General features: G+C 48.2%; 1 protein-coding gene across 14 annotated transcripts in view; it reads left to right on the top strand.

The window, feature by feature from the left end:
- TMEM39B (transmembrane protein 39B) overlaps window positions 1–20614 on the top strand; it is a 30714-nt gene that overhangs the window by 7503 nt on the left and 2597 nt on the right. For 8 of the 14 annotated variants that reach the window (XR_012423283.1, XM_015439189.3, XM_005544120.4 and 5 more), the window contains 3 exons: window positions 12059–12395; window positions 14104–14291; window positions 20399–20519. Coding sequence is in view for 7 of the 14 variants with exons in the window: in XM_015439189.3 (XP_015294675.3) it covers window positions 12059–12395; window positions 14104–14291; window positions 20399–20519 (646 nt within the window). In the remaining 7 variants the exon portion in view is untranslated. Of the gene's footprint in view, window positions 1–12058; window positions 12396–14103; window positions 14292–15319; window positions 16238–20398; window positions 20520–20614 lie in introns of those variants that run through there. The other 6 variants (XR_012423279.1, XR_012423280.1, XR_012423282.1 and 3 more) reach the window with 3 other exon arrangements.

Below are 20614 nucleotides of genomic sequence, written 5' to 3'. Positions count from 1 at the left end.
TTTGTAGTATTTTTGTATATTTAGGTTTCTCCATGTTGGTCAGGCTGGTCTTGAACGCCCAACCTCAGGTGATCTGCCCACCTCGGCCTCCCAAAATGTTGGGATTACAGGCGTGAGCCACCACGCCTGGCAATTTTTTGTATTTTTAGTAGAGATGGGGTTTCACTGTGCTAGCCAGGATGGTCTCGATCTCCTGACCTCGTGATCTGCCCACCTTGGTCTCCCAAAGTGCTGAGATTACAGGCGTGAGCCACTGTGCCCGGCCTATTGGCAAACTTTTAAGTTGTTTCTAGCTTTTCCTTATTCATAACAATGAGGCATATATCTTTGCATATGTGTCCAATATTTCTGCACAGTAGATTCCCAGAAGAATTAACTACACGAAAAGATGTGTTCATTTACATTTTTCATAGATACTAACAAATTGCCCTTCGAAAGGATTGTACTGATTAGAACTTAAGAGTTGCCGGCTGGGCGTGGTGGCTCATGCCTGGAATCCTGGCACTTTGGGAGGCCGGGGCGGGTGGATCCCAAGGTCATGAGATCGAGACCATCCTGGCTAACACGGTGAAACCCCGTTTCTACTAAAAAATACAAAAAATTAGCCAGGCGTGGTGGCGGGCGCCTGTAGTCCCAACTACTCAGGAGGCTGAGGCAGGAGAATGGTGTGAACCTGGGAGGCGGAGCTTGCAGTAAGCCCAGATCGCACCACTGCACTCCAGCCTGGGCAACAGAATGAGACTCTGTCTCAAAAAAAAAAAAAAAAAAAAAGTTGCCTTAATTTGACAGTTTATGGTTACTACCTGGTGAATCTTTTCTTCCTGGATGCAGATAACACCCAATGTCCATATTATGCTTTATTTTTCATTATTTAATTTAAAAATGTTTATTGACCAAATATAAACTTATTGTAAAAAATTGAATCTAATAGTGCTAAAAAGCTTATAATGAAAACCATTGCTGGGCACAGTAGCTCATGCCTGTGATCTCAGTGACTTGGGAGGCTGAGGGGAGAACATCACTTTAGCTGGTGAGTTTGAGGCCAAAGAGAGCCATGATCATACCAGTGCACTTCAGCCTGGACAACAGAGTGAGACCCTATCTCTAAAAATAAATAAATAAATAAATAGGAAAACATTAGTCTCCAACCCCACCCTCCAGATTTTTAGTCCCACTCTTCAATAGCAGTCTCTTACTTTCTGGGTTTTATTTATTTGTTTGTTTAGAGACAGAGTCTGTAAACCTATTATCCAATTCTAAAGTGCCACTGCACTCCAGCCTGAGTGACAAGACCCTGAGACAGGGTCTGGCTCTGTTGCCCAGGCTGGAGTGCAGTGGTGCAATCTCGGCTCACTGCACCCTCTGCCTCCCAGGCTCAAGCCATCCATCCTCCCACCTCAGCCTTCTGAGTAGTTGGGACTACAGGCATGAGCCACTGTGCCTAGCCTGCTTATTCTTTTTAAAAATTTATTGATTGGCCAGGCGCAGTGGCTCACGTTTGTAATCCCAGCACTTTGGAAGGCCAAGGTGAATGAATCACTTGAGGTCATCACTTGAGGTCAGCAGTTCAAGACCAGCCTGGCCATCATGGTGAAACACTGTCTCTACTAAAAATACAGAAATTAGCCAGGCGTGGTGGCCCACGCCTATAGTCCCAGCTACTCAGGAGGCTGAGGCAGGAGAATTGCTTGAAACTGGGAGGTGGAGGTTGCAGCGAGCTGAGTTTGCACCACTGTACTCCAGCCTGGGCAACAGAGTGAGACTCCGTCTCAAAAAAAAAAAAAAAAAATTACTGATTTATTTTAGAATTGAATAATAGGTTTACACAGTTAAAATTCAGAAGGTTTAAACGAGTATACCATGAAAAAGTCTCCCCTTGACTGCTGCCTCCCAGCCACCCAGTTTCCTTTCCAAGAGGTAATCATCAATGTGTTTGGTTTCTTGTATATCCTGGAAACAAATGTTCTATGCATATACAAACATACCGCATACACACGTGCAAGTATATTGATTTCCTGCAATGACAGATGATTTAGCTCACCGTCCCATCCTTACTGTTCCCAGTCATTGATAACTTTTAATATTTTTAATTTTCTATTGGTTATTTTTGTCAATAGTGTAAGTATCCCTATACTTTTTTTTCTCCATCAACAATAGTATCTTGAATCGTTTTTATGTAAGACAAGAATATTAGGTACCCAACCACTTTTCCTCCCCTCTTCCTCTTTTCACTTCCTGGCAGCTGTATTTTTACTTTTATATTGTCAAGCTTGACATTCACGTTCTCCTGTGTAACCACATTTAAGCCTTCCGTTCTTTGTCTAAGTCTGATTCTGAAAATTAAAAACCAGTATGTGGCTTTGATAAAATTATGTGTATGCAGATATCATTCACTCCAGGGCCCAGTAGTATGCAAGCATGATATTTCTTCTCTATAGTTACAGAGTTACAGTCTTGGACCTCTTTATTTATTTATTTTATTTTATTTTTTTTGAGATGGAGTCTTACTCTGTCACCTAGGCTGGAGTGCAGTGACGCGATCTCAGCTCACTGCAACTTCCGCCTCCCAGGTTCAAGCGATTCTCCTGCCTCAGCCTCCCAAGTAGCTGGGATTACAGGTGTGCACCACCATGCCAATCTAAATTTTTGTATTTTTAGTAGAGACGGGGTTTCACCATGTTTACCAGGCTGGTCTTGAACTCCCAACCTCAAGTGATCTGCCCACCTTGGCCTCCCAAAGTGCTGGGATTATAGGCGTGAACCACTAAGCCCAGCCAGGAACTTTTTTTTTGTTTTTTGTTTTTTGTTTTTTTTGAGACGGAGTTTTGCTCTTGTGGTACAGGCTGGAGTGCAATGGCGCCATCTCTGCTCACTGCAGCCTCCGCCTCCCTGATTCAAGCGATTCTCCTCCCTCAGCCTCCCGAGTAGCTGGGATTACAGGCATGCACCACCATACCTGGCTAATTTTGTATTTTTAGTAGAAATGGGGTTTCTCCATGTTGGTCAGGCTGGTCTCGAACTCCCAACCTCAGGTGATCCACCCACCTCGGCCTCCCAAAGTGCTGGGATTACAGGCGTGAGCCACCACGCCTGGCCGGCAGGAACATGTTTTTAAAGGACTTCTTTTTTTTTTTTTTTTTTTTTTTTTTTTTGAGACAGAGTTTCGCTATTGTTGCCCAGGCTGGAGTAGCCCAGTCTCGGCTCACTGCAACCTCTGCTTCCCAGTTTCAAGTGATTCTCCTGCCTCAGCCTCCCGAGTACCTGGGACTACATGCAACTGCCACCATGCCCAGCTAATTTTTTGTATTTTTAGTAGAGATGGGGTTTCACCGTGTTAGTCAGGATGGTCTCAATCTCCTGACCTCGTGATCCATCTGCCTCAGCCTCCCAAAGTGCTGGGATTACAGGTGTAAGCCACCGCGCCCAGCCTTAAAGGACTTCTTTAAAGGGCTTGTACTCCCAACTACTCAGGAGACTGAGGTATAAGAATCACTTGAACCCAGGAGGCAGTGGTGCAATCTCAGTTTATTGCAACCTCTGCCTCCCCGGCTTAAGCCATCCTCCCACCTCAGCCTCCCAAGTAGCTGGGACTACAGGTGCAGGCTACCATGCCCAGCTAATGCCAGAGGTTACAGTGAGCTGAGATTGTTCCACTGCACTCCAGCCTGGGCAATAGAGCAAGACCCTGTTTCAGACCCCCCTACACACAAATGTTCCTAGTGTCAAGGTGAAATGGTTTTTCTTACACTCCATCAATTACTTAAAATCATAGCACATTTTAGTTTGCTTCATATTTACATTATAACTTATATGGCTTTTTATTTTTCTTGGACTTTCTAATTGCCTTTCTTTTTTCTTATTGACAAAAGAATGATGAGCCTTCATCATATCCTCAAGTTTATCCAGCCTCTCAGTCATACTGCCTGTTGCCTGGAGTCCATTTCCTTCTCCCTATTTCTGCCACAAAGGCATCCCTCCTCGAGCCCTTCCTCCTCCTGCTGCAGTCTGGAGTGTTTGCTCTTTAGGTCTGCTGTACAGCTCTCAGCCTGGGACTTCCCTTCACTGCCCTCTTGGGTTGGACCCCCTGCTTCCTGAATCCCATGTCTTCCTCTTTCTTGGTTTTCTTATTTTGCTGGAATAAATTATCAGGTAATTTCCTTAGCAATGGGTACATTGGAGGTGTATATGTTCTGAGTCCTTGCATGTCTAAAAGTCTTTATTCTGCCCTCATACTTGATTGATGGTGTGGCTGAATGTAGATTTCTTTTTTTTCTTTTCTTATTTTTGAAACAGTCTGTCGCCCAGGCTGGAGTGCAATGGCACGATCTCAGCTCACTGCAACCTCCGCCTCCTGGGGGGTTCAAGCGATTCTCCTGCCTCAGCCTCTTGAATAACTGGGATTACAGGCATGCCACCATGCCCGGCTAATTTTTGTATTTTTAGTAGAGACGGGGTTTTACCATGTTGGTCAGGCTGGTCTCAGACTCCTGACCTTGTGACCTGTCCACTGTGGCCTCCCGAAGTGCTGGGATTACAGGTGTGAGCCATCGTGCCCAGTCTCTATGTAGATTTCTAAGTTCAAATTCACATTCTCAGAACTTTTGCAGTTATTATTCCATTGTCTCTAGTATCCAGTGTTGCTAGTGAGAAGTCTGATGCCAGTTTGAGTTTGATTCCAATTCTTTTGTAGATGACTTGTATTTTCCTTTCTGAAAGCATTGAGGAATATTCTGTTTATCTTTTGATTACTTGAAATTTCTTTTTTTTTTTTTTTTTTTTTTTTTTTTTTTGAGACGGAGTCTCGCTCTGTCACCCAGGCTGGAGTGCAGTGGCCTGATCTCAGCTCACTGCAAGCTCCGCCTCCCGGGTTTATGCCATTCTCCTGCCTCAGCCTCCCAAGTAGCTGGGACTACAGGCACCCGCCACCTCGCCCGGCTAGTTTTTTTTTGTATTTTTTTAGTAGAGACGGGGTTTCACCGTGTTAGCCAGGATAGTCTCGATCTCCTGACCTCGTGATCCGCCCGTCTCGGCCTCCCAAAGTGCTGGGATTACAGGCTTGAGCCACCGCGCCCGGCCTGATTACTTGAAATTTCAAAGGATGTGTCTGTTGTGGGACTTTTGTCATTCATTCTATCAGGACTCTAAGGACTTTTTTAACCTGGAGATTTGAGTACTTCTTTAGCTTGGGGAAATTTTCCTCTGTTATTTCCTTGATAATAACTTCCTCTCAATTTTTTCTATTCTTTCTGGATTTCTGTTCATCAGATGGTAGACCTCATAGATTGGTCATCTTTTTCTTCTGTATTTCTCTAATAATCTCTCTTTCTCTGTATGTGCATGGCCTTCAGAGAGATTTCCTCAACTTTGTCTTCTAGCTTTTTTAGAGATTTTTTCAGCAATCGTATTTTTCGTCTCTAAGGCCTCTACATTTGCTGATTGTTCTTTTCTCATAGCATACTATTCTTGTTTTAAAAATCTCTTACTTTCCTCAATTTTGTCTTTTCACTAGGATCAATTTTTCTGTTTCATGCTGCTTGTTTTCCAAGTATAGTTGACTTCTTTGCTTGTCTCTTTATATGTAAAAATGAGGGACTGAGTAGCAGGAGTGCATTTTCTTTCTGTCATTTAAAGGGATGGGAGCTTTGACTGGAGGCTCTAAGTACATGGGCAGGGCACACTGACTGGCAGGCTTTGCTTTGAGGATGAGTGAGTGAAATGCCAGTTGTTAGGCTTTGAGCCTCCGTAGGCCAGAAAGGGAGTGATGGGGGTTTTACTCTAAGATATCCCCATTAGAGACCTCAATTCTCAGTTTACTCAATTTCTTTAGAAAAGATTCCTTCAAGCCGGGCGCGGTGGCTCACGCCTGTAATCCCAGCACTTTGGGAGGCCGAGGCGGGTGGATCACAAGGTCAGGAGATCGAGACCACGGTGAAACCCCGTCTCTACTAAGAATACAAAAAATGAGCCGGGTGCAGTGGCGGGCGCCTGTAGTCCCAGCTACTCGGGAGGCTGGGGCAGGAGAATGGCGTGAACCCAGGAGGCGGAGCTTGCAGCGAGCCAGGATCGCGCCACTGCACTCCAGCTTGGGCGACAGAGCAAGACTCCGTCTCAAAAAAAAAAAAAAAAAAAGATTCCTTCAGGGTGTGTTGTATGAGGTGAGTAGGGGAATAAAGGGACTGACTCTTATAAGTAAACATGGGTCATTGTTTAATCCTATTTATTCAGCCCTGCTCCTCACTTCATCTTCTATCATATGTGCCCACTTCAAGCCAGAGTCCCTCTTGGGTCACTCTGGGTAGATAAGCTCCCACCTCCAGTCCAGTTCACTCATGGCATATTCTAGACCTGTGCCACCCAGTTGATAGCTCCTAGCCCCCTGTGGTTATTGAATACGTGAAATAGGCTAGAATGAGTTGCGGTGTGCTCTAAGTGTGAAATACACACTGATTCTGAACACTCAGTACACACACACACACAAGAAAGTAGGCTGGGCATGGTGGCCCATGCCTGTAATCCCAGCACTTTGAGAGACTGAGGCAGGCGGATTGCTTGAGCTCAGGAGTTTGATACCAGCCTGGGCAACTTGACAAAATGCCATCTCTACCAAAAATACAAAAATTAGCTGGGCATGGTAGCCTGCACCTGTAGTCCCAGCTACTTGGGAGGCTGGGGTGGGAGGATGGCTTGAGCCTGGGAGGTGGAGGTCACAATGAACTGAGATTGCACCACTGCACTCTAGCCTGGGAAACAGAGCCAGACCCTGTCTCAAAAAGAAAGAAAGAAAGAAAGAAACTAAGACTGGGCACAGTAGCTCACACCTGTAATCCCAACACTTTGGGAGGCCAAGGCAGGGTAGATTGCTTGGGCCCAGGAGCTTGAGACCACCCTGGGCAACATGGAAGAACCCTGTCTCTACAAAAAATATAAAAATTAGTTGGGCATGGTGGCACACACCTGAAGTACCAGCTACTTGAGAGGTCAGAGGATTGAGACCCCATCTCAAAAAAAAAAAAAAGGCCAGGTGTGGTGGCTCACGCCTGTAATGCCAGGACTTTGGGAGGCCAAAGCAGGCGGACCACCTGAGGTCAGGAGTTCGAGACCAGCCTGACCAACATGGAAAAACCCCATCTCTACTAAAAACACAAAATTAGCTGGCATGGTGGTGCATGCTTGTAATCCCAGCTACTCGGGAGGCTGAGGCAGGAGAATCGCTTGAACCCGGGAGGGGAAGCCTGCAGTGAGCTGAGATCATGCCACTGCACTCCAGCCTGGGCAACAAGAGTGAAACTCTGTCTCAAAAAAATACATAATAATAATAATTTCATCTCTTTTATTGTTATTTTTGGGGGTGGGGATGAAGTCTGTTACCCAGGCTGGAGTGCAGTGGTGCGATCTCCGCTCACTACAAGCTCCGCCTCCCGGGTTCACGCTGTTCTCCTGCCTCAGCCTCCAGAGTAGCTAGAACTACAGGCGCCCGCCACTACGGTCCGGCTATTTTTTTAATTTTTAGTAGAGACGGGGTTTCACCGTGTTAGCCAGGATCATCTCGATCTCCTGACCTCATGATCCGCTCGCATCGACCTCCCAAAGTGCTGGGATTACAGGCAAAAGCCACTGGGCCCGGCCCATCTCTTTTTTAATGTGGCTAAATTCTGTGACTCTGGTGGCGGGCACCTGTAGTCCCAGCTACTCAGGAGGCTGAGGCAGGAGAATGGCGTGAACCCAGGAGGTGGAGCTTGCAGTGAGCTGAGATCACGCCACTGCACTCCAGCCTGGGCAACAGAGCCAGACTCCATCTCAAAAAAAAAAAAAGAAAAAATTATGTGACTCATCTTTCTGTTGGAAAGCAATGCTCTGTTAGCATGTCTCCATCTGCTTTCTAAGTTTGTCAGAATCATTTGTGCACTGATGACCTTCACTCCCATTTTATTTTTTTGCTGATAACACATTTATTTTCTACTTCGATAGACTCTCATGTAGGGTGGAGGAGATGGGAGGGAATCTGCTATCGTGCATATGAAGCTGCTTCTAACTTCTAACCTGTCAGAGCAGTCTGAGTCTGTCACCAAATAATTTATCATAGGATCTATCTGCAGTCCTTCTTAGAGACAAAGCCAGTGAGATTCTTTTTTTTTTTTTTTTTTTTTTTTTTTTTTTTTTTTTTTTTTTTGAGACGGAGTCTCGCTCTGTCACCCAGGCTGGAGTGTAGTGGCCAGATCTCAGCTCACTGCAAGCTCCGCCTCCCGGGTTTACGCCATTCTCCTGCCTCAGCCTCCGGAGTAGCTGGGACTACAGGCCGCCCGGCTAGTTTTTTGTATTTTTTAGTAGAGACGGGGTTTCACCGTGTTAGCCAGGATGGTCTCGATCTCCTGACCTCATGATCCACCCGTCTCGGCCTCCCAAAGTGCTGGGATTACAGGCTTAAGCCACCGCGCCCGGCCGTGAGATTCTTTAAGTTTAGGTGGAGACCCTTGTATGTTCACAAAGGTGCCCCCACCCCCTCATTACCACAAGATATCCTGAAGAGTATTTCGGGAATCCCATTTTAGTCTTTTTTCCTGTCCCCATAGAATCACTGGCCTCTTCCTTTTCTAGTCATAATTCTATTAATCATCTATTCTGGGCTGGAAACTATGCTAGGGGTTGTTGTAGGACTAAAAGACAGTATTTATGAGAACACTAGTGTGATACCTTGCTGAGAGTGGGATCAATACAAGCTATGTAATTTAGGGCAAGTTTTAAGGAAACTGAGGCTCATAGAGGTTAAATAACTGGCCGTAAATCACAGAGCTAGTCAAGTGGCAGAGCTGGAATTTTTTTTTTTTTTTTTTAAGGTAGGGTCTCATTCTGTCACCCAGGCTGGAGTGCAGTGGTATGATCTCAGCTCATTGCAGCCTTAAACCCTGCTAGGATCAGGTGATCTTCCCACCTCCACCTCCCAAATAGCTGGGACTATAGGCATACAGTCCAGCTACTTTTTGTATTTTTTGTAGAGACAAGGGTTTCACCATCTTTCCCAGGCTGGTCTTGATCTCCTGGCTCAAGCAGTTTCTCTACCTCTGCCTCCCAAAGTGCTGGGATTACAGGTTTGAACTACCATACCCAGCCCAGAGCTGGGATTTTGATGCAGGCCTATTTGACTCTAAAGGTTATGCTCTTGACCATAGTTCTGGTTTTATATTCTGGACTGTACAGTAGAATTGACCACAATTCTCTAAGTTATTTTATTTAGCCTTACCACAGAAAAAATGGTAGCATCCCTATTTTATAGATTGGAAAACAGAAACCCAGGGAGGCTAAATGACTTGCCAGGGACACTCAGATATTTCTTCTTGGGACCCCCAGAAAAAAGTAAAAGGAAATTTTTCTTTTCTTTTAGACGGGGTCTCACTCTTGTCCAGGCTGGAGTGCAGTGGTGTGATCTTGGCTTACTGCAACCTCTGCCTCCTGAAATGTAACATTGTCAGCCAAGTGCGGTGGCTCACGTCTGTAATCCCAGCACTTTGGGAGGCCAAGGCGGGTGGAGGTCAGGAGTTCAAGACCAGTATGGCCAATATGGTGAAACCCCATCTCTACAAAAATACAGAAATTAGCTGGGCATGATGGCGGGTGGCTGTAATCCCAGCTGCTCAGGAGACTGAGGTGGGAGAATCGCTTGAACCCAGGAGGCGGAGGTTGCAGTGCGCCAAGATCACACCACTGCACCACTCCAGCCTGGGCAACAGAGTGAGACTCCGTCTCAAAAAAAAAAAAAAAAAACAAGACACGTAGCATTGTGATCAGCCCTAACTCGTTGGGGCAGCCCAGGAACTCTTGTGGGGATGTGTAAGTCTGAGGACCTGGGGAAATTGAGAGGTCGCAAGCTGAAAAAGAGAATGTTTATAAAAGGCCCTACTATGATGGGCATGGCACTTACCCACTTTTTGAATTACTCTTCTAGACTATGGGCCCATCTAGTTTTCTCCTCATACAATAGCAGCCACGCACAAAAACTCCTTGACTAATTAGCTTGAGCCCTGGTCTCAGGGTGCTGCTCAGGGGGAAGGATTTGTTCTGTTTAAGGGCCCATTTCAGTGCCTGGTAAGTAATAGACACATAAATATTTGTTCCTGAACTGTACTTCTCTGCAAACTAAATAACAACTCATTACTTATACCTCTCTTGTGTGTGCAGGTTTTTTGTGTGTGGTTTTGTGTTTTTTTTTTTTTTTTGAGACAAAGTTTTTCTCTGCCCCCCAGGCTGGAGTGCAGTGGCACAACCACTGGTCACTGCAGCCTGAACCTCCTAGGCTGAGGTGATACTCCCACCTCAGCCTGAGTAGCTGGGACTACAGGCGTGTACCACCATACACACCTAATTTTTTGTTTTTGTTTTTTGTTTGGTTTTTTTTTTTTGTTTTTTTTGTTTTTTTTGTTTTTTTTGAGACGGAGTCTCGCTGTGTCTCCCAGGCTGGAGTGCAGTGGCGTGATCTCGGCTCACTGCAAGCTCCGCCTCCCGGGTTCACGCCATTCTCCTGCCTCAGCCTCCCAAGTAGCTGAGACTACAGGCGCCCGCCACCACGCCCGGCTAATTTTTTGTATTTTTAGTAGAGACAGGGTTTCACCGTGTTAGCCAGGATGGTCTCCATCTCCTGACCTTGTGATCCGCCCACCTGGGCCTCTCAAAGTGCTGGGATTACAGGCGTGAGCCACCGCGCCCGGCTGTTTTGTTTTTTTTTGTTTTTGAGATGGAGTCTCACTCTGTCGCCCAGGCTGGAGTGCAGTGGCGTGATCTCGGCTTACTGCAAGCTCCACCTCCCGGGTTCATGCCATTCTTCTGCCTCAGACTCCCAAGTAGCTGGGACCACAGGCACCCGTCACCACACCCGGCTAATTTGTTGTATTTTTTAGTAGAGACGGACAGGGTTTCACTGTGTTAGCCAGGATGGTCTTGATCTCCTGACCTCGTGATCCACCCGTCTCGGCCTCTCACAGTGCTGGGATTACAGGCATGAGCCACTGCACCCGGCTCATATCCTCCTAATTTTTTTTTTTTTTTTTTTTTTGAGACAGAGTCTCACTCTGTCACCCAGGCTAGAGTACCGTGGTGCGATCTCGGCTCACTGCAACCTCCACCTCCCGGGTTCATGCCATTCTCCTTCCTCAGCCTCCCGAGTAGCTGAGTCTACAGGCGCTCACCACAACGCCCAGCTAATTTTTTGTATTTTTAGTAGAGACAGGGTTTCACCGTGTTAGCCAGGAGGGTCTCAATCTCCTGACCTTGTGATCTGCCTGCCTCGACCTCCCAAAGTTCTGGGATTACAGGTGTGAACCACCATGCCCGGCCACCTGCCTAATTTTTAAATTTGTTTTGTAGAGATGGGGTCTCACTGTGTTGTCCAGGCTGGTCTTGAACTCCTGGGCTCATGTGATCTTCCCACCTCGGCCTCCGAAAGTGCTGGGATTATAGACGTGAGCTACTGTGTTTGTCCTCTTTGTACACTTTTAACTAATCACTCATAATGATTTGTTGAGTATGTGCCTTGATCTTTGGTACCAAACAGTTCTGATTTTGAGCCCCACCCCCACCTGCCCTATCACTTCCTTACTAATTGTGTAAGCTTTGGGAATTTACTTCCCCTTTCCGAGCCACAACTTCCTCAGCTGAAAAGGGGACAAAGTAATAGTACCTAATGCATAGTATTATGAGAAAAGAGTTTGCCTGAAAGCATTCGGTACAGTGCCTGGAACATAGGCTGTGCCCAGCGAATGTGGGCTGTTGCTGTTGTGAGTCATCCCTAGGCTGTGAGTGCAGGGACTTTCTTCTTGCTTCCTACTGTATCCCCAGTGTCAGCATTTCTGCTGTACCCCCAGTGCTTGGCACGTACCAAGTGGTAATACGTGTGCTAAATGACTGGCCCTTGGATGGGAGGGTGGATGGATGGAAGGTCTGGTAAATTCTCCCCTCTAGGCAGCCAGGAGAGCTGAGGCCCATGGAGGAAAGAAGATCCCCTCAGTGGCTGGGAATTCGGATCCTGGCCCATGGACAGGCCTTCCCTCACCACTGTCTTCCCCAGCAGGTTTGGGATGTACATTCCGTTCCTGCAGCTGAATTGCGACCTCCGCAAGACAAGCCTCTTCAACCACATGGCCTCCATGGGGCCCCGGGAGGCGGTCAGCGGCCTGGCGAAGAGCCGGGACTACCTCCTGACACTGCGGGAGACATGGAAGCAGCACACGAGACAGCTGTATGGCCCAGACGCCATGCCCACCCATGCCTGCTGCCTGTCGCCCAGCCTCATCCGCAGTGAGGTGGAGTTCCTCAAGATGGACTTCAACTGGCGCATGAAGGAAGTGCTCGTCAGCTCCATGCTGAGTGCCTACTATGTGGCCTTTGTGCCTGTCTGGTTCGTGAAGGTGCGTAGCTCAAACCAGGGAGGGAAAGGGCCTAGCTGGGACCTTTCCCTGCTGCCTGCCTATGTGATTTCTCCTGCTGGCCTAACTCTGCTGTTTTTGATGTGATTTCCCATCTGTTCTCCTCTGGAGGACTGGAGCGACTACTGCCTGGAGTGCAGTGGCACAACCATGGGTCACTGAAGCCTCAACCTCCTGGTCTCAAGTGATCCTCCTGTCTCAGCCTCTTGAGTAGCTGGGACTACAGGCATAAGCCACCACGCCCAGCTAATTTTTAAATTTTTTATAGAGATGGAGTCTCACTATGCTGCCCAAGCTGATCTCAGAATTCCTAGTCTTAAGTGGTCCTCCTGCCTCAGCTTCCCAACGTGTTGGGATTACAGGCATGAGCCACTACATCCGGCCTGTGTCCATTTTATTTTACTTTTCTTATTTTTTACTTTATTTTATTTTTTTGAGACAGAGTCTCCTTCTGTCAGTCAGGTGAGTACAGTGGCACGATCTCGGCTAACTGCAACCTCCGCCTCCCGGGTTCAAGCATTTCTCCTGCATCAGCCTCCCAAGTAGCTGGGATTATAGACATGTGCCACCATGCCCAACTAATTTTTGTATTTTTAGTAGAGATGGGGTTTCACCATTTTGGCCAGTCTGGTCTCAAACTCCTGGTCCCAAGTGATCCACCCACCTTGGCCTCCCAAAGTGTTGGGATTACAGGCATGAGCCACCATACCCCAGCCTGTGTCCATTTTAGATTGCAGATAACTAGATTCACTGAAGGGAAGTGACCTGTCCAATGTCACCCAGCCAATGAGGGAGACATGGCATTGTTATTCATAATACTTGATTACAAAGACTAGTGAGTTTGTATTTCAGCAATTGTTGTGACACAGACATGTCACAATGTCTGGCTTTATCATTTAGTAAGGAAGCCAGTGTTCATCCAGATTTGAGTGACCCCAAAAGCCTGTGCTGTCTTTTATTGCTTATATGGTCTCCTGGGAAGGTACCTCCTTAGCTGCAAACTGCAGTGGGCTTGAGAGAACTTAATGTCTTTTTTTTTTTTTTTTTAGACGGAGTCTCGCTCTGTCGCCCAGGCTGGAGTGCAGTGGTGTGATCTTGGCTCACTGCACCCTCCACTTCCCAGGTTCAAGCAATTCTCCTGCCTCAGCCTCCCAAGTAGCTGGGATTATAGGCGTGTACCACCACGCCCAACTAATTTCTGTATTTTTAGTAGAGACGGGGTTTCACCATGTTGGCCAGGCTGGTCTTGAACTCCTGACCTCAGGTGATCCACCCACCTCAGGCCTCCCAAAGTGCTGGGATTATAGATGTGAGCCACTGCACTGGGCCTAGTAGTTGCTCTATCCTCATTTGACAAATGAGGAAACTAAAGCACAGAGAAGGTAAATGAGTTGCCCAATGTCACATAGTAAATAAGCGAAAGAGCCAAGATTTGAATTCAGATCTCTTGGACCCCAGAGCCTGTTCTCTGGCTCAGAGTGGTGGGCAGTAGGAGCAAATTTCCTTGTAGAAAACCAACTAGTGGGCACAGGGCCTAAGCCTTCTTTGTTGGGTGTTTGATTCTTGGTTTCGGGCTATTCTGAGGTCTCCCCAGGACTGTCCTAACCTCTCAGTCAGGTAAATCAGGGAGGGAAAGGGAATGAGGCCATTATGGGGATCCCAGGCCTCACCCACCTTCTGCTACCCCCAGAACACACATTACTATGACAAGCGCTGGTCCTGTGAACTCTTCCTGCTGGTGTCCATCAGCACCTCTGTGATCCTCATGCAGCACCTGCTGCCTGCCAGCTACTGTGACCTGCTGCACAAGGCTGCCGCCCATCTGGGCTGTTGGCAGAAGGTGGACCCAGCACTGTGCTCCAACGTGCTGCAGCACCCGTGAGTCACCCTACCCTGCTTGGCCCAATCCCAGCCCTTCTGGTCAGCATCTGGAGTCACTTGTCCACCTGCTGATTAACGTATTCAGTTAGCAAATAGTTATTGAGCGTATCTTGTATATTAGGCCAAGCGTCCAGGGTGGGGTATGGTGGGGCCTGACACACATGTTCCCTGTCCTTGGGTAACTTGCAGTATACTGAAGATGGGAGGGGACCGATGGTAATTCTTGGACTTGTTGACTTTCTCTTTGCTGACTGTTTATTCACTCATTGCCTTACTTGCTCATGCTTCACTCTTCTCTTACCTGCTCACTCATCCACGGGGTCATTTTGTCACCTACCCCTTTTTTTTTTTTTTTTTTTTTTTTTTTTTTTTTTTTTTTTTTTTTTTGAGACGGAGTCTCGCTCTGCCGCCCAGGCTGGAGTGCAGTGGCCGGATCTCAGCTCACTGCAAGCTCCGCCTCCCGGGTTCACACCATTCTCCTGCCTCAGCCTCCCGAGTAGCTGGGACTACAGGCGCCCACCACCTCGCCCGGCTAGTTTTTTGTATTTTTTAGTAGAGACGGGGTTTCACCGTGTTAGCCAGGATGGTCTCGATCTCCTGACCTCGTGATCCGCCCGTCTCGGCCTCCCAAAGTGCTGGGATTACAGGCTTGAGCCACTGCGCCCGGCCGTCACCTACTCTTTCAGCAGACGTTTACTTCCACCCAATCCATACCAGGCCTGTGGATGGCCAGGCAAAATAGCTTGGACTTTGACTTAGGCCTAGCAGGGGATAGAGGATTTTTAGCAGTGGAGGAACCCATCCCAAGGTGTGCTTTAGAATCATCAGCCTGGTGCCAGGATGTGGTGCTGTGCTAGTTGATGCTGAACCCTGGCCAGGGAAGGATGAGGTAGGCAAAAGAGACCTAGCTGCAAGAAGGCACTGCACCCAGAGCAGAGGCAGAAATCACACTGCTCAGGGACCCTTTTTCAAAGTACTTTTCACCCCAGGTCATACTAATTTTCCTGCCTGTATTCCCCCATTAGACTGGAAGCTCCTCAAGGCCAGGATCACCTCTGAAGCACATCTGAGTCTTGGGCCCAGGACAAGGCTTGGCAGAGAGGAGGCCCCTAGGACAGGTTTGCAGAGGTAGGCCCACCAAGGAGCAGAGATGGAAGCAAGGCCACAGAAGCTAAGCCTCCTGGTGTTGGCCATGCATGTCAGTCAGGGTCCCTTTCAGGCTCTGACCTGGAGGTCCAGAAAAGTGACTGGGCATTGCTGATTGGGCCAAAAGGAGGCTTGGCTCAGCCTTGGGCTCTGAGGGGCGGGAGGAATAGGAAGATAGAACATAGCTGAACATGAGGATATACCTGTCCGTGGCTCACCATGGTCCTTCGCATGGCTTCCCAGCTGGGTCCTGCCAGACGTTTCTGCCTCATCTTTTACCATGCCCCAACCCATCCTCTGCTCTTCAGTAAAGCAAAGCAAATCTCCTCAGGTCCTCATATGCTTTATGCACTTGTGCATCCAGGCTTTTGCAAGTGATGTGTCTTTTGCTTGGGATGGTCTTTCCATTCTTTCTATCCTTGTTAACTCCTGTTCATCTTTTAGCACTTGCTTTCTCCAGGAACACTTTCCTGACCATCCAGATGGGTTCAGTGCCCCTCTCCTATAAGGGGCCCCTCCTTTCAGTGGCCCATAATACCATGATCATTGCATTTAATGTTTTCTACTGTGTTTGCTTAGTTACTTGCCTGTCATTCCAGGACTGAAAGTTCATGAAGCTCAGGGCCCTTGCCTGTCTAGCACTCATTTGCCTCCTCAGGCCTTTTTTTTTTTGAGATGGAGTCACGCTCTGTTGCCCAGGCTGGAGTGCAGTGGCACAATCTTGGCTCATTGCAATCTCCACCTTCTGGATTCAAGCGATTCTCCTGCCTCGGCCTCCCGAGTAGCTGGGACTACAGGTATGCACCTCCACACCTGGCTAATTTTTACATTTTTAGTAGAGACGGGGTTTCGCCATGTTAGCCAGGCTGGTCTCAAACTCCTGACCTCAGGTGATCCACTCATCCTGGCCTCCCAGAGTTCCCAAAGTGCTGGGGTTACAGGCGTGAGCCACTGCGTTTGGCCTAGGCCTTTCTTTTTAAGGTAAAATTTCCATACAGTGAAATGTGCAATCCTTTTTTTTGAGACAAGGTCTTACTCTGTCTCCCAAGCTGGAGTGCAGTGGTGCAATCACAGCTTATTGCAGCCACAACCTCCTGGGCTCAGGTGATCCTCCCACTTCAGCTCCCAAGTTGCTGGGATTACAGGCGCATGCCACCACGTCCAGCTAATTTTTGTATGTTTTTGTTTGATGTTTTGCCATGTTGCCCAGGCTGGTCTAGAGCTCCTGGGCTCGAGTGATCCACCCACCTCGACCTCCCAGAATGCTGGGATCACAGGCATGAGCCACTGCACATGGCCTACAAATCTTAAAAAGTGTGCAATTCTTTGAGTTTTGATAAAGGTATATACGCTTATGTAACCCACCCCTCATCAAGATACAGAACATTTCCAGCCCTTCAGAAAATATCCTCATGGCCCTTCCTAGTGATCTTTCCCCCAAGACAACTACCTTTCTATTTTCTTTCACCAGAGGTTAGTTTTGCCTATCGTAGAACTTAACATAAATGAAATCATTGTGTCCAACTTCTTTTTTTTGGTGACGGAGTGTCACTCTGTCGCCCAGGTTGGAGTGCAGTGGCACGATCTTGGCTCACTGCAATTTCCGCCTCCCAGGTTCAAGCAATTCTCCTGCCTCAGCCTCCCAAGTAGCTGGGATTACAGGCATGTGCCACCATGCCCAACTGATTTTTTGTGGTTTTTTTTTTTTTTTTTTTTTTGAGACGGAGTCTCGCTCTGTCACCGAGGTTGGAGTGCAGTGGCCGGATCTCAGCTCACTGCAAGCTCCGCCTCCCGGGTTCATGCCATTCTCCTGCCTCAGCCTCCTGAGTAGCTGGGACTACAGACGCCCGCCACCTCGCCCAGCTAGTTTTTTGTATTTTTTAGTAGAGACAGGGCTTCACTGTGTTAGCCAGGGTGGTCTCGATCTCCTGACCTCGTGATCCGCCCATCTCGGCCTCTCAAAGTGCTGGGATTACCGGCTTAAGCCACTACGCCCGGCCCGATTTTTGTGTGTTTTAAGTAGAGACGGCATTTCACCATGCTGTCCAGGTTGGTCACAAACTCCTGACCTTGTGATCCGCCTGCCTTGGCCTCCCAAAGTGAAGCTGGGATTATAGGCGTGAGCCACTGCACCTGGCCCCAACTTCTTTTATTCAGCATATTCTGTGAGGTTCATTCATGTTGTGAGTCACACAATAACTTTTCTTTTTTGTTTTTTGAGACAGTTTCGCTCTTGTTGCCCAGGCTGGAGTGCAGTGGCACGATCTTGGCTCACTGCAACCTTCACCTTCTGGGTTCAGGCGATTCTCCTGCCTCAGCTTCCCGAATAGCTGGGATTACAGGCCTGTGTCACCATGCCCCGCTAATTTTTTTTGTATTTTTAGTAGAGATGGGGTTTCACCATGTTGGCCAGGCTGGTCTCGAACTCCTGCCCTCAGGTGATCTGCCCACTCTTGGCCTCCCAAAGTGCTGGGATTACAGGCATAATCTCACTGTGCCTGGCCAACTATTTTTTTAAATGAGTGAATCAACAAGGCAAGAGCATTGGGTTGACAAGGGGGCTGCTTACAGGCTATGACTTCAGTCCTCTGGTCCAGGCCCTTGGGATTCCTGGGAGCTCTCACAGGACATTATAAGAAAGCTCACTGGTCCCACCATCTCATTCATATGCTCACTAGGGCCTCTCTGTGCCAGGCCTTACGGCATGCTCTGAGGACACGGGTGGATTAGATCGTCCTGCTCAAGGGCTCTCAGCCTAGTGAGGTATACAGATAGGGAAATAAATGACCAGTATTGGGAAATGTGGACTAGTAGCAGGAGATGCTGGAACAGTTAAAGGATGCCAGATGGGCCAGGCACAGTGGCTTATGCCTGTAATCCTAGCACTTTGGGAGGCTGAGGCGGGCGGATCACCTGAGGTCAGCAGTTTGAGACCAGCCTGGGCAACATGACGAAACCCCGTCTCTACAAAAAATACAGAAAAATTAGCCCGGTGTGGTGACAGGTGCCTATAGTTCTAAGGCAGGAGAATCGCTTGAACCTGGGACGTGGAGGTTGCAGTGAGCTGAGCGCCACTGCACTCCAGCCTGGGCGGCAGAGTGAGACTCTGTCTTAAAAAAAACTCATAGGTGGGAATTGAACAGTGAGAACACTTGGACACAGGATGGGGAACGTCACACACCAGGACCTGTCGTGGGGTCGGGGGAAGGCGGAGGGATAACATTAAGAGAAATACCTAATGTAAATGACGAGTTAATGGGTGCAGCTCACCAACACGGCACATGTATACATATGTAACAAACCTGCATGTTGTGCACATGTAACCTAGAACTTAAAGTATAATTAAAAAAAAAAAAAAAGGATGCCAAACTCTGGGGAGTTTGAGAAAGGCTTTGTGGAGGAACCTGGGTTTTGAAAGATGATGAAGAGCTTACCAGAAGGATTAGGCTTTGGGAAGGGCAGTCCAATTGGAGGGAGCAGCTTAGGGAGAGACATGAAGCAGTACAGAGTGCTGGAGGAACGAGAAACAGCATGAGCTGTGTGATGAGGGTTGTGGGAAGCCACACAAGACCTCAGAGGCCATGCCAAATCCTTGGGGCCTTGACTCCACGGGCACTAGGAAGCCTTCAAAAGGTTTTAAGCAGGGCCAGGAGCTGCGGCTGGTGCCTGCAATCCCAGCACTTTGAGAGACAGAGGCAGACAGATCACCTGAGGTCAGGAGTTCGAGACCAGCCTGGCCAATGTGGCGAAACCTCGTCTCTACTAAAAATACAAAAATTAGCCAGGCGTGGTGGCAGGTGCCTGTAATCCCAGCCACTCTTGAGGCTGAGGCAGGAGAATTGCTTGAACCTGGGAGGCGGAGGTTGCAGTAAGCCAAGATTGTGCCACTGCACTCCAGCCTGGATGACGAGATCGAAACTCCTTCTCAAAAATAAAAAAAAGGGGCCGGGCGCGCTGGCTCAAGCCTGTAATCCCAGCACTTTGGGAGGCCGAGATGGGCGGATCACGAGGTCAGGAGATCGAGACCATCCTGGCTAACACAGTGAAACCCCGTCTCTACTAAAAAATACAAAAAAAAAACTAGCCGGGCGAGGTGGCAGGCGCCTGTAGTCCCAGCTACTCGGGAGGCTAAGGCAGGAGAATGGCGTGAACCCGGGAGGCGGAGCTTGCTGTGAGCCGAGATCCGGCCACTGCACTCCAGCCTGGGTGACAGAGCGAGACTCCGTCTCAAAAAAAAGAATTAAAAAAAAAAAAAATAAAATAAAATAAAAGCCCACAAAGGGTTTTAAGCAGAGGGTGCTTAGGCTCAGCTTAGTTTTTTTTTTTTTTTTTTGAGACGGAGTCTTGCTCTGTCGCCCAGGCTGGAGTGCAGTGGCCGGATCTCAGCTCACTGCAAGCTCTGCCTCCTGGGTTCACGCCATTCTCCTGCCTCAGCCTCCCGAGTAGCTGGGATTACAGGCGCCCACCACCTTGCCCGGCTAGTTTTTTGTATTTTTTTTTTAGTAGAGATGGGGTTTCACCGTGTTAGCCAGGATGGTCTCCCTGACCTCGTGATCCGCCCGTCTCGGCCTCCCAAAGTGCTGGGATTACAGGCTTGAGCCACTGTGCCCGGCCTCAGCTTATTATTTTACAAAGACCACTCAGACAACTGTGTGGTGGACCATTTGGAGGCAAGAGGTGAGACCAGATGAAGCAAAGGAACCAAGAGAGGAAAAAGGATTTTCTCAACAATCTCTGAGTAATTAGTGTCAGCCCTAGACCTTGTAACTCACAGTACAGTGAATTCCGCATGATTCTTACCCCATTTTACAGGGGAGGCAACTGAAACCCAGAAAAGGAAAGTCAGTGTGTCTAAGTGATAGAAATGGGAGTAGAGGTGATTCCCTCCTGCCCATTCTTCTCGTACCCCTTTTATGGGTGAGCTGGGGATAAGGGGCACTGTTGGGCTGTGCCTCCAGGTGGACTGAAGAATGCATGTGGCCGCAGGGCGTGCTGGTGAAGCACAGCAAGAACGTCTACAAAGCCGTAGGCCACTACAACGTGGCTATCCCCTCTGATGTCTCCCACTTCCGCTTCCACGTGAGTCTCCTCCCCGGGGAAGGAGGGTTGGGGCCTGAGGGAGAGGGTGGGAGGATCTGCAGGGCAGGAATGTGATGTCATTGCAAGAGAAAGCT

Source organism: Macaca fascicularis, chromosome 1, assembly GCF_037993035.2.
Source record: "Macaca fascicularis isolate 582-1 chromosome 1, T2T-MFA8v1.1".
NCBI classification, from domain to species: domain Eukaryota; kingdom Metazoa; phylum Chordata; class Mammalia; order Primates; family Cercopithecidae; genus Macaca; species Macaca fascicularis.
Note: the sequence above shows the minus strand (reverse complement) of the source record. Positions and strands in the feature narration are given on the sequence as shown.